Source organism: Cnephaeus nilssonii (genome assembly GCF_951640355.1).
Source record: "Cnephaeus nilssonii genome assembly, chromosome: 3".
Lineage (NCBI taxonomy): Eukaryota > Metazoa > Chordata > Mammalia > Chiroptera > Vespertilionidae > Cnephaeus > Cnephaeus nilssonii.
Window position 1 is genome coordinate 14259509 of NC_137074.1, and position 12544 is coordinate 14272052.

The window sequence follows — 12544 nt, forward strand, 5'->3', positions numbered from 1 at the left end:
GAAGTATAGTCAGACTTTAGGTATCAGACTTTATGGAGTCTACTGACAACTAGAGTTTACTCAGAATCAAAAAAAAAAAAAAGCAAAAACCCACACAAGATAAACTATGCTTTAAAAATTATGTAATATGACACAGAAAAAATAAAGTTGATTGATATTACAATATGCTAAAGAGATCGATATGCATTTTACAAGGCACATTCACCATTCCTATACAACAAGGCAAATAAGTATTATCATCCCAATTTTAAAGATGGAAGAACTCATCTTAAAAAGAGTTCATGGCCTTTTGTTACAAAGCAGATCAGTGGCTGGGGTGCCTGTTGCGGTGTGTGTGTACAAGAGTTACTGAAGCCAAATATACTGTCATGTTAGTAAATGACTTAGGAAAAAAAAAAAGAGTTTGGATAACATTGCCAAAGCTGAGCATTATAAATGGCAGAGTTGAGATTCAAAACTAGGTTTATCTTCCTTTAAAGCTCAGCTCAACTATTCAATTTCTGAATTTTGGCTGTTGAAGCAATTGGTAACGTTAAGAAAAACAAAGGCTTACAATCCAGAAAATAAAATGGGGCTCTTAAAATAATTTGGGAGAAATATCATGATAGAAAATAAATACAGCAGTCTTAACTTTTTTTACCCACTGGATAAAAGTTGTTATTTAGAAAAATAAAAACATGTGTAGGTTTCTATAATTGTTTTATAACAAATAAACTAAATAAAAAATAAAAAGGATGTCTACTTTAATAGATATAATCCTTAGCAAATAAAAACTAGTTATTATTTTTCACAATTACTATAGAAGTGATTTCTGTAAATAGTTTTGAGAAGCCTGGGGTGTAGAGTGTAGAATAAAATATCAGGCTCTCAGTTACTTGATTAATTTATACTGATAAAATAACAGAATACAATGTATCTCTTGTTCTTGATATATAATAAAGAAGCATCTTTTAAACAAGGAGTAAAAGCCATCTTAGAGAAGAAAACTTTTAAGAATTTTACAGTAGACAGGAAAGTAATGAAACCTTGAGTTAGAAATAATTAATAAGTGCTTATAGACATGAAAATTATACTTGATTAATCTCATCTACAGAAATGTACTGAATCGACATGAAAGCATTTGCCTACAGTTTTCTATGTCTAATTGCTTTTTGACTATTTTAAACATTTTTATGGAACTATAACGCCTTTCAGACTTGCCAACTGTGCCATGGAAATTATGATTTTCTGTTAAGAAAAACATTAAAGCAAACTATATTCTTTACCTGGGAATTTTTTTTTATTTTCAATTTGCATATATAAAATATTTGTACATTTCCAAAGAGATATACTCTCTTAAATATGCCATAATGAAGAGAAAGTGGGAAAAAGAACAGTAATATATGTGGGAACACATTCTTTCAAAAGATCAACTATAAATGGGTAGGGAGTAGTCTGTGTTGTCAATCTATGGAGTTAGCATGTTGTTTAAAGATATGATGACTTGAAGGAATACAAAGTGTATTTTGAATAAATGGATTTCAAATTTTTCTGCTATCAATGTTGGAAAGTCAAAGCAACATATATTATAGAAATCACTGACTTTTGCAGAATTGGATTTAAATTAATGAAAGTCACTTAAAGGACATTTGCCTTTAACACTGAGAAAATAAAACCCATCTATCAGCTTACTGTTACATTTTTTACTTGTGTGAAAATGCCAACCCATCATATCATTCATTTACTACCATTTTCTTTCTGTTTTGCTTCTGCTTAAACATGGACATTTATATGAGTTGTTTAAAATGACAATTATGAAAATCCATGGATTTTGGTGAACTATATGATGATGTTTAATTGATTTTTACATAACTTATATGCATTCTGGTGAAAGGTCACAATTTACATTTATACTCATTTATCTTATTAGATTCAATATTATATGAAAGCAGAAACCCTATTTGTGTACTGCACAAAGACAGCTCAAAGAGTAAAGAGTGAAATGACAGACAGACTTTTGTTCATTCGAATTACTTTCATTTTCACAGCACAGGGTGAAGGTGATAAAATGGTCATAAGATATTTTATACATTCAGTATATACCAAAAGCCACCTTGGCAAATTGAAGAATTCCAACAACCTAAGATTGTGTGGCTTAATAAAAAATACCTTTAAATATTAACTTTGTCTTTTTCCTCCTCTGAATTTAGTTTTAGGCTGATTGTGGTAGAGTTACATTTTTTTAAATATATATTTTATTGATTTTTTACAGAGAGGAAGGGAGAAGGATAGAGAGCTAGAAACATCGATGAGAGAGAAACATCAATCAGCTGCCTCCTGCACACCCCCTACTGGGAATGTGCCCGCAACCAAGGTACATGCCCTTGACTGGAATCGAACCTGGGATCCTTCAGTTCGCAGGCCGATGCTCTATCCACTGAGCCAAACCAGCCAGGGCTAGAGTTACATTTTTAAAAAATAAACCCTTATTGCATTTCTTACTTGGTCAACTGGAGTCCAATGTGAGATTTAATAACATGCAAAACACCAAAAATACAATGATATTGGAAACCACTATGCATTGAGTTCCTGTTACCTTATCGCCTTCGGAGAAGGTGATTCCATCCATGGCTCTTTTCCAAGTGATCTCTGGAACAGGCTCCCCTTCGGCTTCGCAGATGAGTGTGACTTGGCCATTCTCATACGTAGTTTCATTTTTTAGCTGTATTATGTGAGGCTGTACTGTAAAGAATACATACATTACTCCATCTGTATTGGAGGAAAATGTTTCTATGTAGACCTAAAAGCCATGATGGGCATTTGAGTCCACAGTAGTGTGGTGTGGAATTGTTAACATTGTAGCAGGCATGGCAGCATGCTTTGCTTTCGAGTGGGGCCAACAGGGTTGCAAGGAACAGGTGAAAAAATTTCCAAAAATAGTTTTCATCAGTGATCATTATAAACTAGCTAGTGGCCTGGTGCATGACATTCATGCACTCATGGGTGGGGGGTCCCTCAGGCCGGCCTGCGCCCTTTGTCAGTCCGGGAGCCCTCGGGAGATGTCCGACTGATGGCTTAGGCCCGCGCTCCCCGGCCTAAGCCACAGTCAGATATTCTTAGGACTGCTGTGCTGGTCATTCTGCTGTTTGGTCAATTTGCATATTACCCTTTTATTATATAGGATTTGAAGTGGGTTAGACACCAACATACACATTATAATTCCTTCCAACATTTGGCCATTTTAAGAGTCACTTTATTATGTATTTTTCTCTTCAGCCACAAATTAATATTTTCTCTTTTAAAGCCACATGTGTGTTTAAGAGTGTGTCTTGTCTGTGTCTGTGTCTGTGTGTGGAGGGGGTGGCATGGCATCCACTGAGTGAGTGATTATCTCCTAAGCTTTTAAAACAATATCGCCAAAGAGAAAAAAATGGTGACTGTATCCTGAATATGTAGTTAGGTATAATTAGCACAATATCTAAAATATTTATTAATAAAGATACAAAAATGCTATTTATTTATATCATCCTAGCTGATTTTTTTTTACCTCAATTTACCTTAACAATATTACTTGGCACTGTAACTATTTCTTTATAATTATGACTTCTTTAAAAATAAAACATTATGTCCATTAACTTAAATTATCTTAGTATTAAAAATTATGTCCATCCACAAATTTATATAACACCACAGAGTTTCATGTTTGTAAACTCTGCATTACCTGCGTTTATTAAATTTTTACTTGTTAAAACATAATGGGATAAAACCCAGCACTTTTTATTTAAGGATAAGTAACAGGTATTTTTAAAACATTTAAGTGCAATTAATCATGGGATATTAATAAGTAGTCCTTAATATTAGAAAATTAGATTCCTGATATCAGAAATATAGCATACATCATTTTTAACAATTAAGTGTCTATTCCATTGACTTAATACATTTAGTTACATTTCCACTATATATACATTATTTTGTGTCAAACACAATACAATATTTTTTCAGTATTACCATACAAAAGTGATTACAACAGTGATGTAGCATATAGAATGTATTATTTTCTATATGATAACATGAAAATATTAGAAATTTGTTATATCTGTTCTCACTGCCACCCTAATAAATAACAAGTAAATAAACAGTATTTGATATGAACCTCTTGAGGTAGCTTGAGAACATTACTCTCTGGAATGAACTCAGACACCATCATTTCTAAGTAATTAATTTTTTATGCTGAGTCAGATTTATTTAATGTGTTAGGTTTTAAAGAGAAGCGTTTTTTAAAATGAAATACTGCTGAAACAAATTATGGGCTTTCTATAATTTCTAATAAATTTAAGTTTGTTTACTCTTCCCTCTATGTGAACAATTTTCGCCTGACTTGGCTTTGCTGATATCTCATCACTAAATATTTTTGTGTAGATACATTTTATCATTACCTTCTGAGTACCTTTCCAACACCAAGCTATCCAAAATAATAGCCCTCTATACCCAATACCACCTGGTTTGCCCATTTTCACATTCTTTTTTGAATATTTTGTTATTCCAATTTTATTTAATTATTTTAATGTATTTTGGTCTAGTCTTTGTCTGACTCACTCTGCCAGGATATAATGAAAATATATGAAAATGTCTTTGGTTCAGAAAATATTTCTATTACGTGATTACAGGATCAGTTGGCAGAGAACGTGTCCACGTGTATTACCATTCAACTCTTGTTCTGTAGCCATAGTCCCTGCATCTGCCTACCACAAACACTGGCCCTTCTTACTCATACAGAGTTCTCCCTCCTTCCTTCCTTTCCAGTCTCAGTTGTGAAAGCGTTTTATTAGCAGTGTTTTTAAAAATGGAGAAAATATACTAAATGTTAGTAGTGCATATAATTTTTAGTGTTATGCTTTTTAAAGAGAACACTCATATTCTAAACATTCACCAGGAAACTGTTTTTCTTCTTGAAAACATAATGAAAGCCAAACAAATAATTTAAAAAAAAAAGCATAATAGTTCTTGACTTTCTATAGGATTGACAAGTAAGGTAATATAGCTTTTAGTAATTATGGAAGATATTTATATTATATTTCTTTTTAGTAAAATGAAGTGGGAATATTTAATTACAGTGGCATATCAATGTGGCCTAATTATAGCATCATAGGTGTGCTCTTTTGAAGTATAATAAAAGTACAGCTGATCCCAACATATTGAATTTAAAGATTTATGAAGAGCAACACATATATCTATATAAGAAATCCCAGTAGTGTAATTTAATTTTCTTCAAGCCTTTGTATGAGTCAGCCAATATTTCACAAAAACTTACATGTATAATTTCATGTAATTCTTAAAACAATTCTATCTGGTAGCTGCAATCCTATCTAATAATAGAGAAATATGCAAATTGACCGCACCTTTGCTACACCCAAGCCATGCCCACCAGCCAAGCCACGACCACCAACCAATCAGGATGAATATGCAAATTACCCCAACAAATATGGCGGCTAATTTACATATCAAGGCTATGTAGAAAGAAGCCAAGAGCTGCAGAAGGGAGCAAAGCTGCAGAGAAGCAAGCAAGCCAGGGGGAGGAGAAGGGAGGAGCGGAGGCGGGGCCGGGGGAGAAGGAAGTTAAGCAGGCGGGGCCGGGGGAGAAGGGGCGGGGCTGGGGGAGAAGGGAGGAGTGGAGGCGGGGCCGGGGGAGAAGGGAGGAGCGGAGGCGGGGCTGGGGGAGAAGGGAGGAGCGGAGGCGGGACCGGGGGAGAAGGGAAAAGCAGGCGGGCTGGCAGAGAAGGCGGGCCAGGGGATAAGGGAGGAGCAGAGGCGGGGCCAGGGGAGAAGGAAGGAGAGTGGGCTGGCGGAGAAGTTAGAAAAGCAGGGGGGCTGGCGGAGAAAGTGGGGCAGGGGACGAGGGAGGAGAGCAGGCAGGGCGGGGTAGAGTGCAGCGGGAAACCCTATTGCAGGATTTTTCCTGCAACGGGAACGCTAGTTTTAAAATATATTTTAGAGATGAGAAAAAGGAAATTTCATTTTGGAAAGTTAAACAATTCATAAAAGTGACTGAGTAAAATTGACCCAGACCTCTCTCTAGACATAACAGTTATAACCACTATGCTATAATACTTACCAAAGACTTGTAGGAATGCCTGTTTTTCATCTTCTCCTGCCTTATTTGTGGCCCTGCAGACATAATGGCCTCCATCACTATTGATAATGTTTCTGACAGTGAGTTCTGTATTGCTTCCTTTCAATATGTACTTTTCACTTTCTTCAATGAACTTGCCATTCCTAAAGAAAAGAAAAGAAAAGAAAAGAAAAGAAAAGAAAAGAAAAGAAAAGAAAAGAAAAGAAAAGAAAAGAAAAGAAAAGAGGTTGATCTTCATAAATCAGGCTTCACAACTCAGGAGACGATCATATTCAACTTGTTAAAAAATATACTTTTATTGATTTCAGAGAGGAAGGGAGAGGGAGAGATAGAAATATCAATGATGAGAGAGAATCATTAATCCACTGCCTCCTACATGCCCCACACTGGGGATCAAGCCTGCAACCCAGGCATGTGCCCTAACAGGGAATTGAACCGTGACCTTCTGGTTCATAGGTTGACAATCAACCTATTGATTGCCAGCCGGGCATCATACTCAACTTCTTGATCTATAGTTGGTAATACTTTCATAGCTCTCGATAGATAAGGCTATAATCCAATCTAAAGTATACTTCTAGTAGCCCAGAAAAACTTAATGTATTAAAGTTATACTTTAAAATAGTTTTGACTTTATAGACAAGAATAACGTTTGAGTTGCGTTGAAATATTGATACCAGTCTTAGGCAAAACAGCACATTGGTTCAATCTATACTTTATTAAACCAAAAAAAGTTTATTTGAAGATTTTAACTCTATATACTTTTTTAATGTTGGTAAGTCAACACGTATTAATGAAAACTTTATTCACTAGGCTCCTGAGACACATTTAATAGAATTTCTATGGAAACCTACTTTAAGTAAGTTTCAAAGTAAATGCAATTTAAATATGCAACCGATTTATTTTGAAAACATGTACTGCCAATAAAAGGGTAAGATGAAATAATTACGTGAAAATGCAGTTAGAGAAATTATGCTGAATATAATGATTTAATCCACTAATGAGGAGAAATCATTTAAAAAATAATTTCCTTCTTAGATTTAAATATTTAACACTTTTCATGTTTTCTGGACTGAAGCCATACTCATTCTGCCCTAATGCTAGCCTTTGTGGTCCACTAAGACAATGTCTTTCACACTTTTTTATAACGATTTATAATAAGAAATATTTTAAATATCTTTAAATATGAAACAATTTCTACAATTCCCCTTAATATGCATGATACCTTCTTATAATTGTATATATTTTTTCATTCTATTTATTGTCATCTCGTCTCCCTCTATTTCTTTCTTCCAGCTCTCCTTCTACATGTTTCTTATAATGGTGCTTTAGATGACTGAATAGATTTTAATGTCCACTGATGTAAAAAGTTTAGGATCTGTTCTTAGGGGTGGGAAGACTTACTTGTCTGTACAAATATAAATTTAAAAAGAAAAATCTCTAAAAGGATTATAAAAGTATTTTTCTCTATTGAAACAGAACATTTACCTGATAAACTAAATGATCTTTCCAGTGAACTTTGGCTTTGCTTTCTAGAAAGCACTGGCTCATATCTTCACACAATCCTTATCCTTCTATAACTCAATAACATCTGCTTGTTCAGTTTCTATGGATATCTCTAAAAATATCATGAAATGTGCAAAAATATCATAAGGGTAGAGTGCAAAAGTAGAGTTTATAAACTACTAATAGCAAATGTATATATAGCACTCTGTATTTTTAACTTAAAAATATTTTTACTAACCCTATATTTACATTTATAAAAAAATGACATTTCAGCATTTTTCTCTAGAATTTCATGTATAAAGAGATCTTTCAGTGCAGTTGGTGATACAATCTATTTCTCAATCTATTCAGTGAAAAATATTGATTTGTTTAATACTACCACTACTGATAAAATAATAATACACTAGAAGTTTCAATAAATTGTGGTTTATACAACACTTTGCCTCTATTATTTACCTGTGTGAATTCTCACAAGTAGTCCATAGATGTGTATTTCCCCTCTCTGCCCTCATTCACAGATGGCAACTAAAAATTTTAGTATGATTTCCACATCCCTCAATTCAAACAGTAATATAAGGAGCAGATTAACTAACTTCCAGTGTTCTTTCTGATAAGGAGAGTTATTTCCCTACCTCATGTGAAATATTGTACTAAATGTTTGAAATGTAGCAAATGAATGAGACATGGGCACTTATCATGAAAAATTCATATGACTGACAGTAATAGAGGGTACTATAGATCCCATTAATGAGTTAATGACTTTTTGGTTTTGTTTTTAGGGAGAATGAGAAGAGATTTATGATAGTAGGGGAGAAGAGAAAAGAAGGTGGCTGACATACTCTGAGAGTTTTCAAGGGGAGAAAGTCATGATTTGAGCTTTGAAGTGGATGGATCTTGAAGAATTTAGTGGAAACCAAATAAACAAACAAATAAACAAAAACATACTGATACAGGCAAAAAACAAACTGATGGATGCCCAAAGGGAGGTGGTGGGAATGAATGAAAAGGTGAAGGGACTGAGAAATAATCATGGGAATGTTAAACTCAGCATAGACAATGTCAATCTTATTGTAATAAGTTATGCGGTGCCAAGTGGGTACTTGAATTATCGAGGGGATTACATTGTAAATTATATAAGTCTAACCGCTATGCTGCATACACCTGAAACTAATATAAAATAATGTCAACTGTAATTGAAAAATAAAATTTTAAAAATAAAGGGTAAAAAATGAAATGAAAAAACATGAAGTGTGCAATGTAAAAAATAAATGAATGAAAAAAAGAAACATGCCTTATAGACAGAATGATCAGTACTATGGGTGGACCTTTGACTTGGGTTAAGTCACGGCTGATCTCTAACAATTTAATATAACCAATGTAAATGAAAACAAAAGCATAATAGCCTTTTAAATAAAATTCAAAAACAATGCTTTCCTTCCAGACACATTGAAAAGGCCGCAACTCTTTTTTCATGAGCGTGATTAAGGACACAGACCAGAGGAGATGTGGGTGCACGGCCTACCTGTACCAAGAGATGGTGGGCTCAGGAGAGCCAGAGGCCCTGCAGGATAATGTCATCTCCTCTCCTCTCTCTGCTGTGGCATTGAAGGCTTTCTGAGGCATCGTGATTGCTGGTGGCACTGAAAAACGGATGAGCATAGATAAAGAGAGATGAAGAACATTTCAGCAGTACCATTGGGACATTTTTACCACCACTTCTGCTGTTGTTTATACTAAGCTATAAAACATTTTTAAGTGTTTTTATTGATTTTTAGAGAGAGAAGAAGGGAGAGTGACAGAGATATAAAACATCAATGAAAGAGGAACATCATCAATTAGCTGCCGCCCACATGGCCCCCACTGGGGATCAAGTCCGCTACCCAGGCATGTGCCCTGACTGGGAATCGAACCAGTGATCTCTTGGTTCCTGGGTTGACAATCGCTGAGCCACACGGGATGGGCCTGAGATTTAAAACTTGATAGTCAATATCTGTACTTATATCAACAGGCTGACTTGATCTCAAATGACTTTAAGATCACAATCTACTTTCTGATGTAGAATAATTAGATAATTCACTCTAATGCCATTATATTACTTTGAATCTATCAAAGTAAACTAAATAATCATATATATATATATATATAAACATATATATGTATATATGTATATGTATGTGTATATATATGTATATATGTATATATGTATAATATTCTTCACAAAAAGACAGACTAGACTTCCCTGACTTACAGCAGTGCTGAGATCTACTTGTCTACTTGGTGCATGAATGGATTTCCTATTTGGGTTCTCATCAGTATATGTAATTCTATAAGCAATCATTCACTGCTTCAAGACAGGGCTTTCAAATTAGGTGTCAAACCATAATGTTCTTTCTGATTAACTGCATTTAATTTCTTTAAACAACTATAGACCGTTTTATAAAGAGAAACTGCTCAAGCCATAGAGAGTATGAAATAGATTTTCATGAACAATTCAATTTAAAATTAAGCTTCCCCAATTTCTAACTAATTACATTACAAAAACTGTGTGTGCTGCACATTTCATACTTGTTGAAACTGTTACTGAAATGCACTGTTTGCAATAAACAAATCAATAACATCCATAAGAGAAGCTACATTTCAAAGTACAGCATAAATTATGATTTAATGCACACTTTTATGATTTTCAATTTAATATGACAAGATGATATTCCCCAAATTAGTTATATTAATAGATTTGTTTTTAACATATAACAAAGAGTATGACCAGACTGTCATTTACCAGTGTGATTATAATTAAATATCCCAAGATGGCATTCAGGTCAGCATTAATGCTGCATTATCGCCATTGATAGTGGGAAGAGAAGCTGATATGTATCTTAGTAATTAATCACAATAAATCAAGTTTCTCCCCTTATGAATTCAGGTACAAGGGGCATAATCTGACATGCTGTCTCTAAAGTAACACAATAATTACTAGTGTTAGAATGAACTTTTTTTACATATTAACTCTGCATTTTAAGTACATTGAAATTTAACATTCTGTATCCCATTTTCCCTCTCTTGTAATTATGAAAAAATAACATTTTAATCAAAATGCATTGCTTTTCATTTGATTATTATAAATGTAGTTATAAGAACACTATGCCTGTTCTTTATTACAACAATGAGATTTTAACCCATTAGAGAACTATAATGAAAATAAATATTTTAATAGAAATTATCTGTACAGGAAAGTATTTGTGAACATAGAAACACTTCCAAATGGAGAATATATTACATACATATAATATACTAGTATATACATGTATGTAAATATATATATTTTTTATTTCATAGAGGAAGAGAGAGGGAGAGATAGAAACATCAATGATGAGAGGGAAATGACTGATCCGCTGCCTCCTGAACACCTTACACTGGAAATCGAGCCTAAAACCCGGGCATGTGCCCTGACTGGGAATTGAACTGTGACCTCCTGGTTCACAGGTTGATGGTCAGCCACCGAGAACACCAGCCATGCTTAAACATCCTGTTTTAAGAAAGTTACAAGGATTTATATTCTGTGTCGATGGAGTAGTCAATGATTTCTAGAAAATGTCTGTTTTCATTCTTTAGCTTCAAGAAACGTGAGGTTGTGCAGGGAAGGAAAGTGTCTCCAGAACGCTCACTTCCATGGAGACTGGCCCACCTTCATGTTATAATTTGCCACATTGTTTGAGTTTGGAAGTTGTAGGAAGGTATGACTACAAAGGGAAAGCATAAAAGAGTGGAGGTGATGGAACGATTCTGTACACTGATTGTTCTAGTGGTGAAAGAAACCTATACATACATTGAAACTTACAGAACTATATAGTGAATTTTGCTGTATGTAATTTGAAAACAAACTTATGCATCCTTTTAAAAATTATATCCTGTAAGATATTTTTTAATTCTAATTGTTTTATAACAATTATATAACAGATTCAATTAGCTGATTCACTGTATCAGTTCACAAGTCCTGGAGAAATCGGTTACTGATGGTTCTAAAGCAGGAAAATTTCAACAATTTCCCTATCTGAGGTACTGCTTGTTTCTACTCCAGATCATCAAAGCCCTTCCCTTTCTTTAACTCATTGCTCTGATCTGCCCACTGTATTCTGAAAATCCTTTGACTTCTTGTTGCTTCTTTTTATCTATCATGAACTGCAGATCCCACTGCTTCTATATTCATGTTTCTGAGATACCTAGAATGTTGGCTGTGTTTTAGTTAGTTGCCTTAGTTCTTTCAAATTAGCTTTGTAATACCCTGTTGTCAATCCAGTATCAAAACTGGAGTATGATTAAGTTAACAAAAATAAATGTATTAATGGCAAAACAAAATGTGTGGACAGCATAAGTGTCATTTTCCAAAGGTTTTGCCAGCTGCCAATGGCAAAGTGGGAGGAGAAAGCTCGCCTGTGTACGGATTGTTCAAACTGTGTTAGAGAGCAGCCTTCACAAAAACGCCATTTGTCCTGCTTTCTGTCCTATCTCTGCCTTTCCAGGATAATCATGTGGCACAAGTGATAGCACTGAAAAGCCTTTAGCCTTTTAACTCCTGCTTTTTCCAGCTATGAGCCCTGGGTTGCCTCCTACTGCCATGCCTACTGTGTGGTCCTCTGTGTTCTTTGTTTCTTGGGTGCAATAGCAACTTCTCTTTGCTATATAATAATTTACATATATGCATACATATCTCTCTAGATATATAATTTATATACACACACACACACACACACATATATATACATATATATATATATATATATATATATATATATATATATGTGTATATATATATATATATATATATATATATATATATATACTAGTAGCCCTGTGCACAAATCTGTGCACCAGTAGCTCTCCATCCAGTAGCTCTCCCCCGCTGCCCTGCCCTCCTGTAGCTCCCCCTTCATA

The 12544-nt window shown here is 34.4% G+C and overlaps 1 protein-coding gene across 4 annotated transcripts in view; it reads right to left on the bottom strand.

Moving 5' to 3' along the window:
* Positions 1–12544, bottom strand: part of NCAM2 (neural cell adhesion molecule 2) — a gene marked incomplete at both ends in the record, with an annotated part of 396277 nt that overhangs the window by 114919 nt on the left and 268814 nt on the right. For all 4 annotated transcript variants that reach the window (XM_079767352.1, XM_079767350.1, XM_079767349.1 and 1 more), the window contains 3 exons: positions 2576–2721; positions 6092–6252; positions 9135–9252. In XM_079767352.1, the coding sequence (XP_079623478.1) occupies positions 2576–2721; positions 6092–6252; positions 9135–9252 (425 nt within the window). The remainder of the gene's footprint in view (positions 1–2575; positions 2722–6091; positions 6253–9134; positions 9253–12544) is intronic.